Source organism: Tursiops truncatus, chromosome 3 (genome assembly GCF_011762595.2).
Source record: "Tursiops truncatus isolate mTurTru1 chromosome 3, mTurTru1.mat.Y, whole genome shotgun sequence".
In the NCBI taxonomy this organism is placed as follows: domain Eukaryota; kingdom Metazoa; phylum Chordata; class Mammalia; order Artiodactyla; family Delphinidae; genus Tursiops; species Tursiops truncatus.
Genome location: NC_047036.1, coordinates 135,775,347 through 135,801,461, shown reverse-complemented (window position 1 = coordinate 135,801,461; position 26,115 = coordinate 135,775,347). Strand labels below are relative to the sequence as shown.

Below are 26,115 nucleotides of genomic sequence, written 5' to 3'. Positions count from 1 at the left end.
AAGGAGAGGCCCCGGAAGGCTTCATTTCTGCTGCGCGCAGACGGAGACGCGGCGGCGGCGCCCGGTGCGGGCGCCCGCAGGAGAGCCCTCCGCACCTGGGCGTGCACTGCGCCCCCGCCCGGAATGGCGAAGGTAGCTTCCGGCAGTTGCAGAAAACACAGAAACCGAACGCCAAATGTTTATGAGCCTGCAAGAGGAGGAAATTGAAACTTCCTGGTGTGACTGGAAAGGCATGAAAACAGCTGCTGTTTGGTTTCTGGAAACCGTGTCTCCGAGCTTGTTACAGCATCGCCCTTTTACCCCCTGGCCTAGCTTCTTCCTCGCTGGAGGCAGGGGTGGGGAGGTCAACAATCTGGGGCAGAAGGGTCAGATGAGAGGTTCCCTTTCTCTGAAGCCACCTGGGCTTAAGGCAGGTGGCAGACAAAAGTCAGTGACTAGGGGAGAGAGGAATGGCTCTTCCAACTCAGTGTTTACCCAAGTGGGTCCCCGAAGACAGTGGACCCTCTAGGGGATCTGGAGGGGAGTAAACTCTGATCCTTTTCCTGACGGGGTGCAGGTTAAAGTACAGTGCTTCTTAACATGTTGTCTACAGACCACCTAGATCATTTGCTAAAAATGCAGTTTGCAGAGCTTTACTAAATCAGATGGAGGAGGCCAGAGGTGGTAGTGCTGAGTCTGTGTTTCTAATAAGCCCTTGAGTAGCTCTTCTACTCTCTGAGTCAGAGAACCACAGCCCCAGCTCTGTGTACTAAAAGCTGGCAGCTCAGATACAAGAACCAGCCTCTGAGTGCCCATGTCCTTCCAAACTGGGCTAGCTCTAGTCCCACCGGTCAGAGGGTGCAAATTTGGTCATACAAATAAGTATACAATATTTCTGCCTAGTAACCCCCCATCTATCAAGCCTCAGGCCCTCTGAGTCTCCCCCAATATTTCTGGAGCCCCTGTGAGTTCCTTTTCTCCCCCCACCTCAGTAATAACTGCTTTCCGCAAGTTGCATGAAAGAGTAGCCGCAAGTGTGACCAGTGCGGCTCCTTCACCTGGTGCTTCCAGAGCTCACCCTCTCCTGTGGGGTTAAGTCCCCACCCGCCCAAAGCTGCAAACCCTCAAGGCCAGATGGAGGTGTCTTCCCTTTAGGTCTCACAGCACCCAAACCAAGCTTTGCTCCAAACAGAATACTTCCGTTTCTAACTCAGGATCAGATTTTGTCATCAGGGCCCAGAGGTAGTGCTGCTTGGGCTCCCAGTGTCCCAAAGATCTTTGAGCAAAGAGCTTCTTCAGAGATTAAAAGTGGTGTACTGGTAAACTGCTTTCCAAAAAAGAAAAATCAAAGCCCTGATTTGTCACGTTTACCGATTCCTGTGGTATAAATATTCCCATCACTGCAGATTTTAAGCAAAGTTGGAAAGAGGCGCTCATCATCAGTGTCACAGCTGGGAAAAGGCGTCACTGGCACAACACTCCCTGAGGGCTGGCCAGGGACCAGATACCAAAACATCATTCATTCATTCAACAACTATTTACTGAGTGCCTGCTATATGCCAGTTGCTATTCTCTGATCTGGGGATCCGGAAGTAAATACAAGGGATCAAGCTCTTGCCCAGGTAGAGTTCAGCTTCTAGTGGAGGAGACAGCCCATAAATAAATAAGTAAACAAACAGGCCAGCTCTTGATAAGTGCTATAAAATAAGGAAAGCCAGGTAAGGAGCTACAGCGATGGGTGATCTATTTTACAACCAGTGATCAGCAAAGGCCTCGTTGAGGTGGTGACATCTGAATTGAGTCCCAAAGGGGTGAAAACTGTAAATGTCTGGAGTAGCACAGGCAGAGGAAACAGCAACGGCAGAGACCCTAAGAAAGGCGTATCCCTGGTGTGTTCATCAAGGGGGCCATTGTGTTTCTGGAGCAGAGGGAGGGGAGAGTATAGCAGAGGAGGTGGGAAAAGAAATGGGGGAGCAGAGCATTGCATGCAATGTGGATTTCTTGTAGTGGGAACTCATTGGAGTGTTTGAGCAGGGGCATGGTCTCATTTACTTTTCCAACGGGCCATTCTTGCCGCTGGGGAGGGTGGTACAGATGGACAGTTTTCTAAGGGGGAAGCAGGGAGTTGAGTTGGGAGGCAACTGCTGGAGAAGGTGATGGTGGCGGTGGTGAGAAGTGGATGGATTCCAGATACGTTTTGCAAAAGAGGCCATCAAGCCTATTGATGGTTGATGTGGGGTTTGAGATCCACAGGGAAGTCAAAGAGACTCTGGGATATTTGGTTTGTGTAATCAGGCGAATGGTGATACAGTTACTGGGATTCGGGAGGAACCAAGAGGCCAGCTGGGAGCATGGGAAGCTTGAGCTGCCTATGAAAGGCCTGGGCTGGTGACATGATTTGGGAGTCATCACGGTGTGGATAGACTTTAACGCCACAGGAGTGGATAAAGTCACCAGGGAGGGAAGAGGAAGATCCAAGGATGGAGCAGTGGGGACCTTCAACACCGAGAAGATGGGAAGATGAGAAGGCTCTCTGCTGAGAAGGAGTAGTCAGCGAGCTTGGAAACTGTGCAAAAGAAGTGCTTAAAAGTACAGAGGAGCCTGATCAGTTGTGCTAAATGCTGCTGAGAGGTGCGGGAAGATGAGGACTGAGAAAAGGCTTGGCTTTGGCAGCATCGAGGCCCTTCATGACAGGCATGGTTCCCAGGAAGTGGTGGGGATGAAAGCCTGTTTACAAAGGATGGGAGAGGAAACGGGGGAGAGCAAGTGAAGACATGGAGTGTAAACACGAAGGGGGGTTCTGTCAAGGGAAATAAAGTAGGTCGGCAGAGGGAGAGCGGTAGAGACCAGTGATGCTGGGAAAAAGAGAGCATTGTCTCTCTGTTCCCTGATGCCCACCTACAAAACTGCCCTTGTAGACTCCTTTGATTTCCTGCATGTCAATTCATGCCCAGCAGATGCTGGGGAGGGCCCCTGGGCCACCGGCGCAGGAGGCACAGTTGGACTGTGAATTCCAGTTTCCATTCGGCTGGCACTCCTGCCACATCCCCCTCGCCGAGGCAGAGAGGCTGGCTGGCTCTGTCTACTCACCTCTGTATCCTAAGCATGCCTGGCTTGGAGGAGGCCTCAGCAATATGTGGCAAATGGTTGAAAGAACACCGGTCCCTCAGAGACCTTAGGGACAATGCTCAAGGACAGCTGTGCTGGAATAGCTGGGGCTTGAACCTTGCAGTGGGGAAGATCCAGTGCCTTCTGACATCTCTGTGTAGGTGATTTCAAGTGGGGGGCAGGTGAGGGGGAGAATCCTGCTCAGGTGTTTCCTTGGGTGCATCACAGCCAGGGGCTGGCCAGCCTCTCGGGCTCTCTGGGGCAGCAGACTGTTCCGGTTGGGAAGGGGAAGCCCTGCTGACTCTGCTGTGTCAGGACAGCCACCAGTCTCTGCCCTGGGAGCCCCTTCCTGTGAAACCTGCTGGCTTGTCCTGGGGTCAGCTAGGGAGGGATGGAAGGAGGCTGCTTCAACCCTGATGCTGCAGCAGGTGCTTCCTCATCAATCCCTGCTTTGCGGACGCTCATAAGGGATGGTCTTGAGCTAGATTAGCTGTGTGGACTGGATTCCTCAGCCAGGTGTGGAGTCAGCGAGCTTCATCCTGACGTGTATCACACATGCAGAGCATCTAAGTGGCTGGATTCACCCTTTGGATGGGGATTGATTGGACATTTGGGTCGTGAGTGACTGGGTGATATTTGTGATTTTCACTCATGTTTCTGCCCCACGCCTTTCTGCCCTTTCCCTTCATTCAAGCAGACAGTAGGTTTGTGCTTCATTCCTTCCAGTGAGGCATGGATGGCGGAAGCAGGAGAAGCTTGCAAGGTTTCCCGGCTTTTGTTTTCTAAAAGCTCAAGACGAGAGACGGGCAGACAGAGTCAGAGGGAAGGAGTAGGGAGCTTGGAGAAGCAGGAAGGTGAGAGGTGCTTCCTTCAACATACAAAGAAGGTTGTTCCAGGTAAGGGGCGTGTAGAGCAAAGTCAGAGGGGCTGCTCAATTCAAATTCTGGCTTTGCTACCTGGAAACCACCTAATCTTGGACTAGTTACTTAAACTACTCTAAGCCTAAAAATGAGACAGTAATAATGTCTACCTCACTGATGTGTTCTAACATTTTGGCTTTAGTCCCAGGGCTCTTGGGATACCTGTTAAGAACTGAATTGTGTACTCCCCGCTGCTGCCCGCCCCCTTCGCCAAGTTCATATATTGAAGTCCTAACCCCCACTACTTCAGAATGTGACTGTATATGGAGATAGGGTCATTAAAGAGGTCAGCAATATAAAATGAGGTCATTAGAGTGGACCCTAATCCAATATGACTGGTGTCCTCAGAAGAAGAGGACATTTGGACACAGACAGGAACAGAGGAAAGACTGTGTGAGGACACAGGGAGAAGACAGCCATCTACAAGCCGAGGGGAGAGGCCGCAGAAGAAATCAACCCTGCTGACATCTTGATCTGACTTCTGGCTTCCAGAACAATGAGAAAACAATTTATACACACACCCAGGACTATTATTCAGCCTTGAAAGAGAAGGAAATCCGTTTGCAACCGTATGGATGAACCTGGAGGACATTATGCTAAGTGACATAAGCCAGACACAGAAGACAAATACTGTATGATCTCACTTACATATGGAATGTAAAAACATTGAACTTACAAAACCAAAGAGTAGAATGGTAGTTGCCAGGGGCTGGGAGGTGTGGGAAATGGGGAGATGTTGGTCAAAGGATACAAAGTTTCAGTTATGCGGGATGAATAAGTTCTGGAGATCTGATGTACACCATGGTGACTATAGTTAATAATACTGTATTGTATACTTGAAATTTGCTAAGAGAGTGTTCTTGCCACACACACAAAAAGGTAACATGTGAGGTGATAGATATGTTAATTAGCTTGATTGTGGTAAGCATGTCACAGTGTATGCTTATATCAAAACATCATGTTGTACACTTTAAATATATACAATTTTAACTTGTCAATTATACATCTATAAAGCTGGGGGGAAAAAAATCAAACCACAAAGTACAAGCCCTTCCTGGCCCTAGGGGTAATGGTTATAAGTGTGGGTTCCAGGGTCATACTGTCTAAGTAGAAATCTTAGGTCTTCCCTTATTTACAAGTTATCTGTTGCCGCAAAGCAAAATTGGTGGTGCAAAACAGCAATAGTCCTTCATTATTATCTATCATGATGCTGGGTGTTAATTGAGCTCAGCTGGGTGATTCTCACTCAAGGGTCACTTACATGTCTGGTGGTTGAGGCTGGCTGTTGGCCGGACCTCAGCTGGCAGGTACATCTACTGTGGCCTCTTCATGTGGCCTGGGCTTCCTCATAAAATGACAGGTGGGTTCCAAGGGCAAGCATCCCAAGAGAGAAAGACATGAGGATTGAATTATGTTACATGACTTTGGAAGTCCCAGGGGGTCACTTCTGCCGCATTCTATTCAAGGAGTGAATAATTAGACTTCACCTCTTAATAAGAAGAACCTGCAGAAATATTTTAAAACCACCACATCTTCCAAAGTCTGCATCCTTAGCTTCTCCAGGCTTCAGTTTCCTCATCTATCAAGTAATGGTAAACATAGTCCCTTGTTCATAGAAATGCTATGAGAATTAAATGAGAAAATGTGTGTGTAAACCCCCTAGCACAGTGCCCGGCACATAGCAATTGCTCAGAGATAGTGCTTATTCTAGGGATTATCTCATTACTGTCCACCCAAGCCTTTGAGGTAGGCATTTGATCTCCATTTTACAGAGGGTGGGACAGAGATCCTAAGATGATATGTAACTTTCCCAACCCAAACATCTTCCCAATTCTCAATACGGGTTCCCCTCCGGGAAGGACAGGTGACATTGGAAAACAGTTACAACTGAGTTTCTGAAGGCCAGGGATAAGCAGAAAGCCTCGCCTGGAACAGTGTTCCTCAAACTACGGTTCTTGCACTGTGAAATTAAGTTAGTGAGCCACAATTGGCACTTTTAAACAAGTGACATCTAATAATACAAAACGAGAAATATCAGAGTACATTTTGTAAGGATAAATTTTATGAAACTTTTGTTCCTTATATCTGTGTGCATTAGTGGTTTTCAACTGTGGGCAATTTTGTCTCCCAGGAGACATTTGGAGATGTCTGGAGACAATTTTAATTGTCACAACTGAAGGGGGCAGGAAATGCTACTGACATCAAGTGGGTAGAGGCCAGGGATGCTGCTAAATATCCTACAATTCTCAAGACAGCCCCCTCCCCACTCCCTAGCAATGAATTATCCAACTCAAAATTTCAACAGTGAGGAGACTGAGAAACCTTGATATCTGTGTATCTATATCTACATGTACTGAGTTGCAATGTGCAGTGTTCCATCCTGTGGGTTGCAAAGACTGTGAGAGCCCCTAGACTAGAAGACTCCTTGTGAGTCCAGCTCCTGAATCTAGTTCTGCCACTGAGATTTGCTCACCAGGCCCTGGTAGCATCTGCCCCTACTCGGATGATCTGAACGCACTATTCATTTTCTCCGGGTTTTCTTTTATTCTCAGCTCTCCCCAGATAGGACTTCTCTCAGAAGAGTTGGAGTGTGGACATAATGTCGCTTTAGAAGAGAACCCTCTAACACCTGTTAACCCTGGTTCAGACAAAAGCTTTTAACTTTCCTGTTGGCCAATGCTGAGACCCTAGGTTTTTCCCTGTTTCCTCACAGCAAGGATACTGACGTAACCACTATTACTAGTTGAGCATTTCCTATATGCCCAACACTTCTCAGTTCCAAGCATTGGCTCATTTATTCCTCATAGCAACTGTGTGAAGAAGATTCTATCATGGCAGTCTTTCTAGTGTAGGAACTGAGGCTCAAGGAGGTTAAATCACTTCACTGGGACCACACAGCTGATGAAGAGCAGAGCCAGGGTTTGAACTCAGCCCTAAGGACCAGGGTGTACCGCCACTTTCCAAGCTATGTTTTTGATTGGAATCTAGGCTTGACACACATCTATCTCACAGACAGATCCAGTAGGAGAGAACAAATTCTAGGTTGGGGCCAGGCAGTGTGGAGTCTTGTTCTGACTCTCCCCTTCATCAGCCATGTGACCTGGGAAAGGAACTTCTAGCGGTTCGGCTTCCTGGTCTGTCAGGTGGGGATTCCCGTACCTGCTCAGCCTGTCGTAGGAAAACTGTGCTCTGGCATCACTTTGGACATGCAACTGCTTGGGCCAGACCTTTACACACTCACCGTGTCACCTCTCACATCTCTCACCTCTTTTAGACCCCTCCTCGCCCAGGTTCTCATCTCTGACCTCTTAGAGCGTCCTGTATTTGTCAGCTTGGGCTGCCAAACAAACTCCACAGACTGGGTGGCAGACATTTCTTTCTCACAGTTCTGGGGGCTAGAAGTCCAAGATCAAGGTGCCAGCAGACCCTGTCCTTGGTGAGGACCCTGTTCCTGACTTGCAAGTGGCTGCCTTCTCACCGTGTCCTCCCATGGTGGAGAGAGGAAGCGCTGGTGTCTCTCCGTCTTCTTTTATTTTTTTTGGTATGCAGGCCTCTCACCGCTATGGCCTCTCCTGTTGCGGAGCACAGCCTCCAGACGCGCAGGCTCAGCGGCCATGGCTTACAGGCCCAGCCCCTCTGTGGCACGTGGGATCCTCCTGGACCGGGGCATGAACCCGTGTCCCCTGCATCGGCAGGCGGACTCTCAACCACTGTGCCACCAGGGAAGCCCTCTCCCTCTTCTTATAAGGGTACTGATCCCATCATGGAGGCCCTACCCTCATGACCTCAGCTAAACTAATTACCTCCCAAAGGCCCCACCTCCTAACACCATCACATGGAAGGTTAGGGCTTCAGCCTGCATCCTTTCTCCCTTGAATTCCCAAAGCCCTTTACTTACATGCCTCCAATGGCACTGACGATGTCTGTGTCCAGAATTCCTGTTTGGAGGGAATGTCCAATCTCCTCTTCCAGACTGAAATGTTCATGAGTGCAAAGGCTGCGTTTTATTTGCCTTTGTTTCTTTGGCTCCCAGATCAACAATCATTTGTAGACTAAATGAAAGAACAAACGGGGGCGTGACATACAGGTGTAAGTGGTTGCCGGATTTCAGGTGGGGTTTGGCGGAGACACAAACATGCTTTCAGCAGAAGCAGGTGGCACTATATGTGAGGGCAGTCACCAGGTTTTAGCACTTTCCTCTGCTTCCGAGCAGTTCTGGAAGCTTCTTATATAGATGCTGCTTTTCTGAATGAGGCCATCAGCAAGGGCCAATGCTGTTTATCTTACTAATCACTATGACGTTGTCTCCAAAAAGTAGCTTGTCTATGGGGATTGTGCATTAAGGAGAGAACAAAAGCGGCATCATAGATCGGCAGAGCTTAGGGGTGTCTTTGGCTCAATGCTTCTGACTGTCAGACGGTAGACAGAAGCCTAAAGAGGGTGGAGACTTAGGAGCTGGGCTATGACCAGATACCTGGCCTTTAGACTCCCATCTCCACCCAGGTGGTGTATGAAAGCACTAACAACGGAACCACAGTGGGTGTTGGGTAGGCAGGGCCCAGCTGACATTCTTCAGATGCCACCTCCTACAGGAAGCCTTCCCTGACCAGAACTGCCCCCTGCCCCAGCTCGCATCATCAAGTTAGAGGTAGGAGCCCCTGCCATGAGCTCCCCTAGCACTCTGTTCTCCTACTATGATAGCACTCCCACACTCATGGTGAGGTAACATACACTTGTTCATTCAAAAATATTCGAACACTTAACCAGGTGGCAAGCACTACTTTAGATGCTGAGGATACAATGCTGAACAAAACAGAAAAAAAATCCCCACCCTCATGGAACTTGTATTTCTAGTGTGCATGGGGAGGCAGACAAAAAAACATAAAAACAGATAAAATATAAAGCATGCTAGGCAGCAATAAGTGCTATGGAGAAAATAAAAGTGGGAAAGGGCTATAGGAGGGGCTAGATGATGTGGGCAGTGAGGAGGTCAGTTTTAAATAGGACAGTCAGAGGAATCAGATGAGCCCTGAGAGGTGACCCTTGAACAAAGATGCAAAGGAGGTGAGGGAGGAAGCCGTGTGGAGAGAAGGAGAGCTAGGTAGAGGGGCCAGCAAGTGCAAAGGCCCTGAGTGGGGAGCCAGGCTCCCCAGTTTGAGGAACAGCAGAGGCCAGCGTGGCTGGAGCAGAGTGGGGAAGGAGAGGGCTGAGAGGTTAGAGCAGGAATGGGACCAGATTGAACATCTGTCCCCTCCCCACCTCCCAACACCCACACTTCAGCGAACTAACTCATACACTGAGGCTCTGACTGTAGCCAAGCCAGCCAGTCCCATTGACTAAGGGAAAGCCAGCTTAGTCCCATTGATTAAGGGAGAGGTTTTCCAGGGGAAGCCAAAGAAAAACATGGCCAATGCTTGGTTCTTAAGTTTCAGAAGGCAGGTCCAGGTGTAATGTGGGAAGGCTGTGGAAGGACGCAATTTCTTCTAAGTTGATCCAGCCATGCCTTTGTATCCTGACTCTCACCCTTACCCGGACTAAATAAAGATTCCATGGACTTGGGGGGTAAGGTGAAGACCGTACTGAAGGAATCTGCTGAGAGGAGGTGGTATAGCTAGAGGCTGCCATGTCTGTTTCCAGGGCTGGGTGGAAGTCAACCCCTAATTTGAGCTGAGGAGTGGTTGCTGTTCTACTTTTTGGCATCTGGTGAGGACCTCTTGGTGACAGCAGGCAGGAGGAGGCCTGTTCTTCATCTGGAGGAGTGATGCTCAGTACTTTGCCTAGGTCCCATGCAGCCCACTCCCAAGATCCCAGGGCACTTATCCATCACCTCCATGCCCCAAATGGAAGATGGAGCCTGACACTTGGGGTCTTACCAAGTGAGGGTGGTGGTAGACGCCCAACTCCTGTCACACACTCAAATTCCCTGGTGACCTGCCCACCTCGCATCCAGGCTGGGCTCCCTGAGGGCTAGCATGTCTCGTGCGTATATTTCTCTCTGGATTTGGCTGCATCTGTATATCAAGGGAGTAAAATCTGTTGAAAAGTTTATGGGTTCCATATGTCTGTTGGGAGATTTGGGGGGCATGAATTGTAGGTGACATTTGGGCTGTTATGCTTACTTTTCTTTGGTTTTCACCAGATTCTTAAAGGAGCTTCTGGTTTAAGAAAGTTGAGAACTGCGGGAAAGGAGGATATGTAAGGTAGCCCACAGGTAATAAAAACAATGCCCAGTCTGGGCCAAGCTCTTTCATATGTTGTCTCATCCCAACCTTGTGAGGTCAGTGCTAACCACATCCCCTATTTCCACACAGGGCAATCAGCCTCAGGCCTCAATAGCTGGTTCAGACAGTGGAGCTGGGCCTTGAACCCAGGTACATGCTCAGAGCAGCCCTGTGTCCCCTCCTCCCACTACTTCGTCACGGGATGCACTATCCCTAAGACATCCAGACTTCTCTCACACACCTATTCTGGCTTTGTCACTCTAGGATGTTCTATAACATTATCTGATTAAATTTCACTTTTCCTTTTAGTTTGGGCTGATCATCACCTTGAGTAATATGTTTTTTCATGCTGTAAGACATAAAATTCTTTTACTCTGTCATAAACGTGTGTCCTTCTTCTTCAGGGTGGACCCTGAGTCCTAAAACCCTGATATCTGATGAATAGTACCAAATTTGTTTTGTCTTTTTACTCAGATTTTTTAAACTTCATATATCAAAGTAATGAATTAAATAACTAATACCTCTGCAAATAGCTACCACTTATTGGATGTTCTCCACGTGACTGGCATGGTGTCATTTTTACCCTCATGATCTCATTTGATCCTCCTAATGCCCCTATGACATAAGTACTATTATTATCCCTATTTTACAGTTAAGGAAACTGAGGTTTAGAACCCATGGCAGGAGTGGGATTTGAGCGCAGAGCTGCAGGATTAACTACTACCCTTGCCAAGCCACTTCCTTCTTTACTTTGGTTGGTGTAAAGATGTATCCCTGTGCATGCCTCAGGGGTGACAAACGACCCAGCAGTATTTGGGTAGTTAGAGATGATAAAGTAGGCTGCTTTGTGGCCAGTTGTGAGGTCAGAGCAGAGAGGACATGTTCACTCCAAGGGCTCCTGAGGAACTCGACGCCTTCCTTGGGGTAGATAGACCACAGTGAGGCAGCCTGGAGAGGTCAGCATAATGCAGGCCCTGGCTGGGGGCACAAATGGAACCTAGCCCTCTACAGGGATGTGAGCCACTGCTTGGCCAACCTTCCTTCTGGAAAGAGGTAGGAGGCTGCCACTGCTTCTTTGTGCTGCCTGGGTGGCCTCCAAGGATCAGTAATGTGTGAGGTCATTGTAACTGAGCACCTCAGGAAATACCTTTGGTGACTGTGGCTTCAGATATCTGAAGTCCAAATTACAACTTGCATTTGCCCAGTGATTCACAGTTCAGTATTTATGCCACAGTGATCTCATCGAATCCTTTGTGCTTCCTGCTAGGCTGTGAAGGTCATGTCCATTTGATAGATGGAGAAACAGATGAGAAGAGGCAGGTAAATTGCCCAAGGTCACCCAGAGCCAAGACTTGAAGCCAGGTCCTACTGACTCCAAGTCCCATTCACCAGGGATTTTCAAACTTCACGCCGTGGAGCCCTCAGGTGCTTGGGGCAGGTGAGGGGAAGGGGCTGAAGACATGGAGGAGGAGGCCAAGGGGGCGAGGCTCTGTCCTCTTTTCCTCACTTCACTGCAGACTGCACTTGTATCAGGATTCTGTGTCAGACTTGTTTGAAAGACTTGTGTTGTTAAGCAAATGTTTCCAGAGGACTATCCCAAACTGTTCCTTCTTCTCTGCGAATTGGGTGCAGGCTCTTCCTTCCCTAGGACTCCCTTTTCTCTACAGCAGCAAGAAGAAACCTACTTTCTGTTGGAGGATATACTCAACCCCAAGATGGCAGCACAAGGGAGGAGAAAATGTACTTCACAGGGATGTAGCAGATCCAGGTCTTAGTCCTAGGTTAGTGTGACTTGGCAAGTTATTTACCTCAGTCTCTCCATCTGTAAAGATGAGGGGATTGGCCTAGATAATTCTGAACATTGTTTTTTCAAATAACTAGTGAATCTGGGGTATCATGCTTAGTTCATAGGATCTTAAACAGAGGTGAGTCACTTGAAATTGTATGAAAATGTAATTTTTTTGTATGTGCATTTTTTTATCTGGAAGGTATATCTATAGCTTTCATTAGAGTCTCAAAGGGGTCTGTGATACAGAACATCTAGCTTCTCTGGATTTTTTCTTTATTTTTCTTTTTTTGGCAGATATGCTGGGAAATCTTACTTCTCTTTGGGGAGGGGGCTCAAGTTGTAAGAATGGTGTGAGAAAGCTATTTGCAGAAAGGAAACAAGTGTAACATATAAAGATAAGCAGAGCAAAAGATGGGAGCTAGATGAATGATAAGAGCCAGTGAGCAAGCTAACAATACTGTTTAAGCCCCTGGATCCAGCCATGCCTGATACCCCTACACTTTTCAGCTAAATGAATGACTGCCCCTCCCCCATTAAGGGATTTTCTATTTCAATCGCCTATAGAATAAATGACTGATTTGCTAATATTACTGGGAGAAGCTCTCACCATTTGAAAAATTAATGAATCTCAACTTAGAAAAAGCAAAGCAGGAAGAGAAAGGGACTGGGGTGGGGGTTTTCCTCTTAGGTTCTTTTTTTTAATTTCAGGGAAGAAAAATGCTCCCTCTTTTGTTCCCTATCCATTATTCTTTTAGCAAACTGGTGGCTTTTAGAGGCAGAAAAGACCTTAGAATCAATCTTTTTTTCTTTTGCGGTACGCGGGCCTCTCACTGCTGTGGCCTCTCCCGTTGCGGAGCACAGGCTCCGGACGCGCAGGCTCAGCGGCCACGGCTCACGGGCCCAGCCGCTCCGCGGCACGTGGGATCTTCCCGGACCGGGGCACGAACCCGTGTCTCCTGCATCGGCAGGCAGACCCCCAACCACTGCGCCACCAGGGAAGCCCCTTAGAATCAATCTTGTCATTACATAGATGGGAAACCAAGATCCAGAAGAGATGTGACCTTCTCAAGGTCACAGAGTAAATTGGTAGCAGCGCTGAGACTAGAACGGAAGTTACCTTCTTCAAGGTATGCTCCTCTTCTCTGCGTGACTTTCCTCAGTGCTTCTTTCCCAGGCAGGCTGGCCAGTTAGCCGAGCTTAGGAGGGTTCCTGTGCCCATAGGTGTTGCATTGACATATGGATCCTTATCTTGTCCAGAAAATTCTGCAGTCTGGCTCTCTTTTTCAGGTTCCATGGGCACAGGCAAATAATGCAGTGTTTGGTCAGAAGATGCTGGAGGAGGTAAGGGACCAGTCCCCTCACAGGTGACAGGCCCACCTAGGGTGCTGGCCTGGTAGCTCCAACTAGGATCGGGGTCCTGGGGATCAGGGCCAGGCCAGACATTGCCCTATGTTGCCCACAGCAGGAAGATTTGGATATGGGAACGGTCAAAAGCAGGCAGGAAGGATTTATGGGACAAGTCCAGGGCGTCACTTTCGGCCACAGGGTCAGATTTGTTTAGCCCTGAAGGGCAGGAATGGCAAAGGCAGAAACGGGGTCAAGGGGGGGCCGGCACAATCACTGCCCACAGGGCCGGCGGGAGAGACAGGGGCACACCTTAATGTGAACGAAAAGGCAACTCAAGATCTGCCTGCCACCCCGTTCACAAACTACTCAAAGCCGCACAGAAGAAATGACCTTTAATGTCCGACTTTGCTTCCAACCCCGCCAGAGTGCCACCGTTCAGTGAAGTACAGGAGGGGCTTGCGAGGTACGAAGTCACGAGACAAACAATGCCCAGGGTGCCTCCTGGGCACCCACTCGCTCTGCCCCCGCGCGGGCGGCCACACACACGCACACACGCAGACCACACGTACACCGCACAGACACACGTGCACCCACGGTTAAATACATGTACAGAAGAACTCGTTTAGATATATACACAGAGAGAGAGACGGAAATCCCGGCTGGCGTCGGGTCTCCCAGGCTCTCAGCATGCTCGGCCCAGCTCTCCGCGCTGTACCTGGCACCCATGCCCCTGCCAGAAAAGCAGCTGCCCCTCTCCCCGCCCCCCTCCCCCCGCTTCCCCGTGGGGCCCGTGTCTACCGGGCGCCGACGCTCCCTTCCCCCCCTCCGCCCGCCCGCCCCCCACGATGATTGGCTCCCCAGGGAAAGGAAGCGGTGCGCGGGGCCCTAAAACTGCCCGGGCGCCAGGGGCATGTTGCTTTTGAAGCCGGGCTGCCCGTTGGCCACGTCGGCTGCGGCCTCGTGGCCCCCGTGGCTGGCGTCTCCGTCGGTCCCGGGGCTCTCGTGCTCCGCCAGCAGCTTGAAGGTGAAGAGCGGGCTCGAGTCGTGGCGGCCGCGGCGGCCCGGGGGCTCGGGCGCGGGCAGGCTCAGGAGGGCGCCAGGCGCCTTCCACTCCGGGAAGGCGCACAGCTCGACGGGCGGCGGCGCGCCGCGGCCCAGGTAGCCGGGGCTCGGCGAGGCCGAGGGTAGGGTCCGCTGGCTGCCGCTCAGGCAGCTGCCGCTGTCATCCAGCGAGTCCTTGCGCGACTGCGACCGCTCCAGCGAGCCGCCGCGCGTCCACGGCCGGTAGGTGTAGGCGCAGCCGCCCAAGAGGCGGCGACGGCGGCGGCGGCGGCCGCCGCGGCACTGGCACCCGAGGATGCGCACGAAGGCGCGCTTGAACTCCTTGCTGGAGCACGGGTAGATGATGGGGTTGAGGCAGCTGTTGAAGTAGCCCAGCCAGAACACCACCTTGAACACGGCGTCGGGGGGCTTCAGGGTGGAGAACAGGGAGCCTGCAGGGGGAAGGGGTGGGGTGGGTATGGGCAGAAAGACAGACAGCAGTTGGTGAGTAGTCAGACCCCTCTCTTCGATGTGATCGGCCCAAACATTGTCAACCTGTGGCATTCCTGCCTCCAGGCCTTTGCCCAGGCCAGTTCCTCTACCTGGAATACTGCCCTTTACATCTCAAAATAAATGACTCCTACATTCTTTTTTCAGGCCAATCTCCATCACTTAACCTTTGCCCATAAAATCTTTTCTGATCTAGCTAAAACAGCATTCAAACTCCCGTTATCTCTAGATTTCCTAGGGCAGTGCTTACCACTTTCTACTCAAATGATAATAATAATCACCCACAATGGTACAGCTCTTGGGTCTGAGGCACTGTACTGGCGCTTTACCTGTATTATTTTATCCTTCACAAAATGCCATGAAGTATTTCCATGGCAAATATGAGATGTATTAAAGACCTAAAGGTGAAAGGTAAACCTTTATAAGGTAAAAGAAGACAAGGTAAAGGATGATCTTATTGATGGAGAGGTGAAGAAAAACAGCTTAACACTTCAAAAAGATAAACTATGGGGCAAGAATGGGAGAAGATTATTTACAATGTCTAAGACAGTCAAGGGATTGATATTTAGAATATATAAGGACTCCTGAAAGTCAACAAGAAAAAGACAGCATTCCTAGTAGATAGTGGGCAAAGAAAAGGAACAGGCAATTTACAAAATAGGAAACCCGAGGTCTAATGAGCATATGCCAAGATGCTCAAACTATTAGGCAGTCAAATAAAGTGAAAACCACAGAGTGATAGAACATCTGTTAGGTTGGCAAAAATTAGAAAACTCGATAGTGCCAAGTACAGACAAGGGTGTGGAGACATGGGAAGTCTCCTGCTGGTGGAGGCAGAGGCTGTGAAGACCTTCTGATCCCATTAGGAATATAGATACCTCCTGACCCAGCAATTCTGCTCCAGGGTAGAGCTCTCAAAGAATTTTCACACAGGTCCATCGGGGGCCATGTACAACTATGCTCAGGGTGGTGTTTATGGTGACAGAGAGTTGGAAAACACCTGGGTGCCCCTCACTGGGAATTATGGAAAGGTAGAGTGGAGTACATGCATAGCACAGCAATTATGCAGTACTTAGAAGTCCTGGATGACATGTCCAAAAAGCAATATGGAAAGATCTTAAATACATTGTTCTTTGTGAAAAAAGTAGGAAACAATGAGATTTATAGCATAATATCTTTTGTTATAAGATACAACCAACCACACACATTTTCAAAAACATTTTCAAGTTAAAAAATATTATACATATCAAATACAAAATGGGTGCCTAAGGGTGAGGCAGAGGGAAAGGGGAATAAGGGATGGGAATAAAAGGAAATAAATCAATAAAGTAAGAGAGAGGCCTGGCTTAGATCGATGACAATGAGGTGCTATGAATTGGGAAACATGATTAACTCATCCCTGTGAATTTGAGGTCCCAAAGCATTTAATGGCAATATTAAGTCAAAAACAATTCCATTTTAAATGCAAGGCAGTTGAGACTTGGAGAGGTTAGATGACTTGCCCCAGGCCACGTAGCATGTTTGTAATATAGCTCGGATTTAAACTCAATTCTGTTTGACTATGAAACGTGATTTTTTGTTTTTGTTTTTAATGCTATTAATCATACCCTCTGTGGAAAAATGAGAAACTATTAAAAAGCAAAAAGGAAAGAAAAAATATTTTAAAAGCACACATACCCATAATGCAGAGACATCACATTTTGGTACATAAACTTTCAGATTTTTTTCCTGTTGTATATATGTATGTAAATGCTTTAAAAAATGCAAATATACTTTACAGAACATTTCGTAACTTCAAACCATGTCCCTAAGCCAGCCACTCCACCTGCAGTACAGTGACTTTTGTATTCCTGTCTTATCTCCTCTGTTACACTGTGGGATCACCTTTGAATCCATTTGTTGAAGGAAGAACATCTGAATGGGAGAAATCTTAGCAAATCATGAAGTCCAACCTCCTCGCTTGGCAGATGGAGACACCGAGACCCAGAAAGTGGCTGCAGATCCCACAGTTGTGGCATAGATGCCATAAGAATCCCTATTTTGTATTGCCCTTGAGTTTCCCCCCTGTAGCACTTGCCCTTCTTGATTATTTGAGCTTCGGCTTGTCGTTACAGGGAGCCTCCAACTTCTCTGCTTGGCAATGCAGGGGTGGTGGCTGGGGGGAGATGGCCAGAGTTCCTGGTGTGGGGTTAAACCAAAGAGGGGTTAACTTGGAAAGAAGGTTATCCATAATCCGGGTAAGTGCTAACTATACATAAAGTATGCTGACTCTTCTCAACTGTGGGTTAGCTCTAGGTGGGAGCCAATGAGGGCGCCACCTCGTGGTCTGATTTGTGACAAGGCTTGCACCATTAGGTTTTTGTCCCACTGTCCCAGATTCTCCTTTGGAATAAGACACTAGACAGAAGGCCCCAGTGGAAATGCAAATATGACGTGTGAACACCTAGTACCCATGATGGGGTGAGTTGTTTCTGCCCAGGGGGATGGTCTTGTTTCTGTCACTGAGTCTAAAGGGCATAGTTAAACTGGTCTTGACAAAAATGGGAAACTGGAGAATAAATTTGGGGAAGTGGAGAGAGGGAGGTAACACTTGGAAGCCTTGTGAATCGCCCTGGACGGTAAATGCTGGTGAGCATGTGCACAGGTAGGCACACCACCCATGAGGACATGTTAAGGCCTGGGATAGAGGCTGGGGAGGCACAGACAGCTGTGGCAAAGGTGGGCAGGATCCAGAGCAGGAAAGCATACTTGCTGAAGACAAACTTGTAACTCTGCTTGCCAATCCTGTTGAAGATGTTAGTAAAATGGTCAATAAATGGCTTAACAGGTGTGTATCCTGAGGGACCAGCTTTTAAAGGATACACAAATAACAATAGTGCTAATAGCTAATACCAGAACCGTCAATCACATTGTGTGTGCTCTTGTACACATCTTACACTAAATCCTTTACACCATTTGCCCATTTAATGATCACAGTAATCCCTAGATGAAGGGACTATAGTTGGTCCTATTTTTTTTTTAAAATATTGACATATGTCGTGAATTTTTAAATTTATTTATTTATTTATTTATGGCTGTGCTGGGTCTTCGTTTCTGTGCGAGGGCTTTCTCTAGTTGAGGCAAGCGGGGGCCACTCTTCGTCGCGGTGCGCAGGCGTCTCACTATTGCGGCCTCTCTTGTTGCGGAGCACAGGCTCCAGACGCGCAGGCTCAGTAATTGTGGCTCACGGGCCCAGTTGCTCCGTGGCATGTGGGATCTTCCCAGACCAGGGCTCGATCCCGTGTCCCCTGCATCGGCAGGCAGATTCTCAACCACTGTGTCACCAGGGAAGCCCCCAGTTGGTCCTATTTTATGGATCAGGACACCAGCATATAAGAGTCGTAGCTTTTTACATTTTTATACATTCATTCATTCATTTGTTCATTCATTCATTCCACAAATACGGAGCTCTGCTAAGTGCCAGGCATGAGGCCAACCTGTGGGGATACAGACAAACAGGGGGGTGGGCTCTGCCCTGTGGCAGTCCACAGGCTTGTGGGAAGGCTGATGCATTCACAGTTCATTGCCACAGAACACACATGGCTTTATGATAGGCGCATAAATATCATTCTGTACCCCTGTGCCATTTCTTTCTAGGTTTTTCTTCACCTCCATCACAACGGAAGCACCTTGTCAGGGATAAAGACAGTCTGGATCTTTGTCTTTATTTTCTTACAAAGCACTCTCCAAGGACCATGGGGCTGAGATGTGCTCAACCAAAGGGAAGGGGGTGATGCTGACTTTTCTCATGGCATTTACTTACAGCCACAATTTGAGTTTGGGCTCCCCGAGTTACTTGTTCCTCTGAGAAGAAGGTCATTCTTTGCCTTCAGCCGCTTTAGGCAATGTGGCCTGGTGACTTGAGCTCAGAGTTTGGGATTACAGAAGCCTGGTTTTGCATCCTTTTGGTGTATTGGCTGTTTGACTTTTGAAAAGTTAATTGGCTCTCTCAGGCTAAATTTTCTTATCCATAAATTGGGGATAACATCTGCTTCATAGGGTTATTCTGAATACATGAAAATATCCATGTAAACATACGTGACACAGGGTCTGGCACCTTGAAAATTCATAAATGGTGGCCATTTTCCAAATATACTGTATATCCTGGCCCATTCATTGCCCTCTTCCAGGAACTCTGCTCTGATTAACCCTACCCGACTCAGACTGAATTCTTCATTCTGTACCCCACAGAACATATACAATCAGACCTTATTCTGTTATTTTATTGTTTGTCTGTTAATTAAGCCATCTCCGGGCTGGCTGAGTCCTTGTTTACCACCCAGACTGTAAACTCCTTCTGGGCAGAAACCATATCTTTATTTCTTTTCCTTTCCAGATTTGTATGTTTTTATTACAAAAGTGACACAATGGAGAATGAATAGGGGGAGCACAGAGAATTTTTAGGGGAGTGAAACTACTCGGTATGATGCTATATTGGTGGATATATGTCATTATACCTTTGTCAAAACCCATAAAATGTACAATACCAAGAGTGATCCCTAATGTAAACTGTGGACTTTCGGTGATTATATGTCAGTATGGGTTCATCACAGTACCTTCCTGTCAATTTGAATGTGAACCTAAAACTGCTCTAAAAAATAAAGTCTATTGGGCTTCCCTGGTGGCACAGTGGTTGAGAGTCCGCCTGCCGATGCAGGGGACACGGGTTTGTGCCCCGGTCCGGGAAGATCTCACATGCCGTGGAGCGGCTAGGCCCGTGAGCCATGGCTGCTGGGCCTGCACGTCCGGAGCCTGTGCTCTGCAACGGGAGAGGCCATAACAGTGAGAGGCTCGCATACCGCAAAAAACTAAAAAAATAAAAATCAATAAAGTCTATTAAAAAAAACCTCACTGACCCTTAAAAAACTAAAAATAGAGTTACCTTATGATCCAGCAATCCCACTCCTGGGCATATATCCAGAAAAGATGAAAACTATAATTCAAAAAGATACATGCACTCCAATGTTCATAGCGGCACTATTTATAATAGCCAAGACACGGAAGCAACTAAGTGTCCATCAACAGATGAATGGATAAAGAAAATGTGGTGTGTGTGTGTACACACACACACACACACACACACACACACTGGAATATTACTCAGCCATAAAACAAAATGAATGCCATTTGCAGCAACATGGATGGACCTAGAGATTATCACACTAAGTAAGTCAGAAAGAGAAAGACAAATACCATGTGGTATCACTTATATGTGGAATCTAAAATGTGGCACAAATGAACTTATTTACAAAACAAAAACAGACTCACAGACATAGAAAACAAACTTATGGTTACCAAAGGGGAAGTGGGGGAGGGATAAATTGGGCGTAGGGGATTAACAGATGCATACCACCATATATAAAATAGATAAACAATAAGGATTTACTATATAGCACAGGAAAGTATATTCAATATCTTGTAATAAACTATAATGGAATAGAATTGAAAAAAAGAATATATATATATCTGAATCACTTCGTTGTACACCTGAAACGCAATATTGTAAATCAACTATACTTCAACTAAAAAACCCCTCACTTACACCTGCTAAATTAAAAAATTACACATTACAAAAAATCTATATAATATAGAGTGAAAATCCTTTCTTCATTTAAGTGGACAGGACCAGAGTTAACAGTTTTGTTTTTATTCTTTCAGACGGATCTTTTTTAATGGGGTCATACACATACCTTTCCCCAAATTTCTTTCTTCACTTAGAATGCATAAAAGATATTTCCCCATGTCACAGCATTACATTCTGTCCTCTGGATATATAGTAGTAGTTCACTAAACTCTTTCCTGATGATAGTCAAGTAGGTGATTTCCAATTTTTGGCTATCACAAACTGCAGTAATGACAAGCCTCATGCATTTTGCTTTTCGCACGTTTGAGTGTTTCTGCAGGCTAACCTCCTTCACGAGCAATCACTGGGTCAATTCCACATTTAAGTCCCGACAGCTGGCCAAATTGCCTCCTGAACTGGTCGTACCAATTTACCCTCCTCCCATCGACTGTGTATGAATGTGATATTTTCCCTACACCTCCACAACTCTGGGTGTGGTCAGTTCTTAATCCTCATGTGTTTGGAAGCTGAATAATGACCTCACCTACCCTCTTGTTCCATTTGCATTCTACTTTGCTTCGTCCTCCTACAGACCCCGGCATGACTCTCGCACCCTGAGCAAGCCCTCAGTGACTTCTGACAACGACTGCCCTTTTCTCGTTAGATTCCGATTCCTGGGACAGAATCCTGGTTCTCTCACCAGACACATGACCCTGGGCAAGTTTCATACTATACCTAAGCTTCAGTTTCCTCATCAGTAAAATGGAGCTAATAAGAATACCACCTTCCCTGGGTTGTTGTGAGGATTAAACATGGTAAAAACATGTAAAGTTCTTACTAGCTTGTTGGGTACCAGGTTCCTGCCACCTCAATCAACTCTGCATTAATGCTTATTAACCAAATAATAATTATTCCTGTAAACCACTCATTGGGCTGGAAATCTAATTACAGGAAACCTGTTTGATAACTTGATGTATCATTTTGGGTAAGTTGCTTTCCCTTTCCGGGCCTCAGTTTCCCTCCTTTAAAAAAATGTATTTTTTTATTTTACTGAACTAGAGTTGACGGACAATATTATGTTAGTTTCAGGTGCACTACATAATAATTTGACATGGTTTCCCTCCTTTAGTTGAGTGGTTTGATCTGAGTCCCGTCCAGCCTTAACATTCAGAGCCTCCACGAGGCCAGAGCTAGAAGCCCTGCCCATCTCCAGACCCACCACAGAGGGGCAGTGCGGGTCAGGGACTGGACTGCCAGCTGCCTTGGATTCCACACATATGTTGGACCCTTCCCTCCTCCCTCACCTGCCAGCAGCACAGCAGCCACGTGGATTAGTGGCCCTGTTTGCTACGCCAGCCTGCCCTGGGGGGGGAGCCAAGAAGCCCTCGTTAATTAGGGAAGGTGCTGAGGCCCTTGGGGCGTGAAAGCGGATTGGTGACAGGGATCTTTTTCTCTGGGCACCCAAACAGACCTTTGGGGGCCAATGAAGCTGCCAGGAGAGGAAGCAAATACCAATGGGAAATGTGGGTTCCTGGAAGCCTGCTCTCTCTGCTGGAAGCCAGGGCTATGCCTGCTCTTTGCCAGGGCCACTGACTTGCAGTGCATGTCCCTGAGCCTGTCTCCACTTCTCTTGCTCATGAAATGGTCCCACGCTCTTTGCCCTGTGTCTTAGCATCATGGCTTGGCAGGACTCCGAAACCTTCTTCCTTAACAGAAGGTCAGTCAGGGTGAGTAACTTGCTCAAGGTCACTCAGCTGGTGAATGGCAGAACGATGGCCAGAACCTGTTCAAATGTCCTTCAATTGATCCAACAGAGATTTATCGAGACAATGGAGTCCAGTGGTTAAGGACCTGTTCAGACATCACAGGCAGGTACAGCTGGGTTCAAGTGCTGACCCTGACTTCCCAGATGAGTGAACTTGGGGAAACTACTGGAGCTCTGTTTCCCAGAAAGTGGGGATGGTGATAATTCTTTTCTGCATGGATGAGTTGAGCTTAGGCTTGGTAAGTGCCTGGCATGTTGAAAGCACGCAAAGCTGTACTCAAAGTACAGTTTGACTGCTTCAAACACAACTACTGTTACTATTGCCAACACTGCTATCACTGCCAGTACTACTGCCAAGAAGATGAGGCAGGTGGCAAACAGGATCTCCCGTGCAGACCAGGCCTCGGAACTCTCACCCTGCTGCTCTTTCCAATACAGGCCCAGGAATGGGACTCCAGGTAGTTCTGGAACTTGAAATTGTACGTGATGTTCATGCATTTTTCTGGGGGAGAATCCATAGCTGTCATCATGGGCTTGGGTCAGCAAACCTGAAAGGGTTAAGCCTCAAGTCTAGGCTAGACCCATCTCAAGTCTAGGGCTTCCTAAGCATCAGTCATTCTACCACCCGGACCACCCGTTACTTAATGCTTTTCTTTAAATCAACTCACTTTTGGTATCTAAGCTAAATTTTTTTTAAAAAAGGAAGATTTCTATCATCATTTAAAAACGTGCATCATTTGCTATAAACAGAATGCAATGGTAGAGAAAAATAAGATGAAAACTAAACAATATTAGTACCTCTGGATGCCTCCATACAGTAGTGGGTCTGAGCCTGCTCCCTTTTTCAGAAAGGGAGATTAGCTGGGGTTGAGGGGTGTTGAAGACTTGCTGGCCCTAAACTGAGAGGAATTCATTCCTCTTTGAGGACCCGAAGGATTGAAAGAGAAGTGAACAGGGAATATTTTCTCACTGGAGAACCCAGCCCCTGGCACACAGTAGTGCTAAATAAATATCTGTTCACCGACCGACCGATTGAATACGTGACTCAGAGTTTTTTGTGCCATCTCTAGCTGTCACTTCAAGCTATCTTGCACACCACTCAGATCTGTAGTCATTTTGAGTAGCATTATGGGTGCAGCCCTGGGAAACCACTTGCGGGAGGCCACATGGCTCCACTCGGTTGCCTCTTGCTAGCCTCTTACTGAGGTTTTTTAAACAGGTCAAATGAGACAACACCTCTGAAAGGGCTTGGAGGGGTTGAAAGCTGCACACCTGGATGGGGTGAGCAGGAGGCAGAACTTGAGAGCGGAGGGATGAGGCAGCAAGCAGATGGTGCAGTAAGCCCACTCACATCACTTGGGCTTTGCATGCCTGAGGGCGACTTAGAGGCATGGTGAAGTGCAAGGATCAAAAGCTAAAGTGGGGACTTCCCTGGTGGCACAGTGGTGAAGAATCTGCCTGTCAATGCAGGGGACACAGGATTGCGCCCTGGTCCCGGAAGATCCCACGTGCCGCGGAGCAACGGAGCCCGTGCGCCACCACTACTGAGCCTGAGCCCTAGAGCCCACGAGCCACAACTACTGAAGCCCGTGCTCTGCAACGAGAAGCCACCGCAATGAGAAGCCCGCGCACCACAAGGAAGAGTAGCCCCCGCTCATCGCAACTAGAGAAAGCCCGCACACAGCAATGAAGACCCAACGCAGCCAAAAACAAATAAATAAAATAAATATATTTTTGAAAAAAAGCTAAAGCGGAGCAGGACCAGCACAAGGAGAGGGACTTCTTGGCTGGACCATGGTCCCAATGGGTCACCTTAAGGTGCTATTTAACAGATCTGAACAGTGAACCTCCCTCCACTCTTCAAAACCCCAAGGTTTGTTTGTGGAGTAGTAGCTACTATTTAACAAGCTCTTATCCTGTGTCAGCCACTGGCCAAATGCCTAAACATCTTTACGCCCATTACTCCTTCAACCTGTCTGTTCCCAAGGCAGCCCAGCATGACTGCGCCTGGCACGGCTCTAGGGCGCGCCATTTCGCACTGCAGTCTATAGCGTTCCTGGTGACTGGGTCCAACCTGCCGCGCCCGCTGGAGGCCACAACTATTACACTTGGGGGAATGGAAGGCAAGTTGCTCCAGGTCACAGACCTAGTGGGGGATAGAGTTTGAACATGAGTCCAGGAAGCCCTAACAGAAGCTGTCAATCACTTCCAATACAGTTCATGGGGAAACAAAATACACATGTTGGTGTGTATAAAAGGACAGGAAAAATATACATGAAAGGAGACATCAACCATGTATATCTTTGGGTGGTGAAATTATGCATGAATTTTCCCTCTCTGGGCTTTTTGGTGTTTTCCAACATTTTCTCCATAAACACGAATTAGTTTTGTAATTGGGAAAAATCCAATGAATATTATTTAAAAAAATGAAAAATGAATCAAAAGATACTGTGTTTATGGGGTCCTAGTTATATGTCAGCCAACTATCTTATGTTCTTTTTCATTTAATCCCCCTGAAAGTTCTATGAGCAAAGTGGGATTATCCCTACTTTACAGATGAAGAAATGGACCTGCAGCTAGAAGGCAACACTTGCAGCAAGGTCCTCCACAGGTAAGAGAGAGAGAGGTTGGAAATGAGATTTTTTGTTGTTAAGCCCAGCAGCCTCCTCTGTTAGTTCCTGATGTGCCTGTCGGTTCCCTGATGTGCCTTATCCTCTTACTATAGGGCTCTTTAATGTTCCTTCATTAAATACCGGTTGAAGGAATGACCAGTGGGTGGGCTTGGAGACTGCAGCAAGGCATAGAGGGATGTAAAGCATCATTTATCTGGTCCCCCCAGGGCTGGGTGGTTTGTAACATCCCTCTGAGCTCTGACATTCTGGGTCTGTAGGATTATAAATTTGATTTGACTTATTTCACAGTCAGCATCACACAAGCAGACATCTCAAGGGAGCCAGTGGGTGGTGAAACCATTTCGATCAGCTTGTAAATAGAGTGGAGCTCCCTTTCAATGTGGCTGTTATTAGGAGCACTTGGCTACACCTTTAGCCAAGCCAAGTCTCCCCAGTGGAAACAGTCTGGTCCAAAAAAAATTCAAAAATTGAAAACACTAGTTGCTAATTCTTTCAGCACTGGCTTTGTGAAGGAAGTTTCCTTGGATTTGGAAATTCCCTTCGAGGTTTTTCCATTTTCATTTGCTGCTTAACCCTGGAATGAGATCACAAAATTGTCTAACAAATACAATATCCTTGGGGCCAAAGAGACACATGTTAAGATTTACAGCAAATACTGAAAACAATAATAATCACCAGAGCTACCATTTATAATGAACTAGGAACCAATTATTAGGTACTATGTTTATAAACATTCTCTCATACAATCCTTCCAGAACCTTGCTATTAACATATCTCATTTTACGGATGAGAAAACTGAGGTTTAAGATATTAATGAAGTCACATGTCTAGTAAGTGGTAGAGTTAGGATTAAAGTCTAACTCTGAAGTCTACTCACTGGTTCTTACTCACTGTTTAATAATAAGAAAAAGAAGCTACTATTCACTTCCTTAAGCACCAGGCAATTTCTCCCTCAACTGGGAACAATCCTTCTCTTCACCAAATTGTCATAGTATTTTATCTGAGGCTAAAATATGGCATTTATTACTTTCTATATTGAATTACAGTTGCTTAGGGCTATGCCACATCTCCTCAGATTAGACTGTGAGCTTCTAGAAAAAAGAGTTCATGTCTGATTCTTCTCTTTCTGCTCAGGGCCTAGCACAGTGCCTGACACAGGACAGGCACTCAGCCAACATGTGTTACAAGAATAATATTAGT

At 47.3% G+C, this 26,115-nt stretch overlaps 1 protein-coding gene across 9 annotated transcripts in view; it reads right to left on the bottom strand.

The window, feature by feature from the left end:
* Positions 1-14,182: 14,182 nt before the first annotated feature.
* Positions 14,183-26,115, bottom strand: part of ADRA1B (adrenoceptor alpha 1B) — a 627,213-nt gene continuing 615,280 nt past the window's right edge. For all 9 annotated transcript variants that reach the window (XM_073802761.1, XM_073802764.1, XM_073802767.1 and 6 more), the window contains one exon: positions 14,183-14,857. In XM_073802761.1, the coding sequence (XP_073658862.1) occupies positions 14,250-14,857 (608 nt within the window). In that variant the 3' untranslated portion in view covers positions 14,183-14,249. The remainder of the gene's footprint in view (positions 14,858-26,115) is intronic.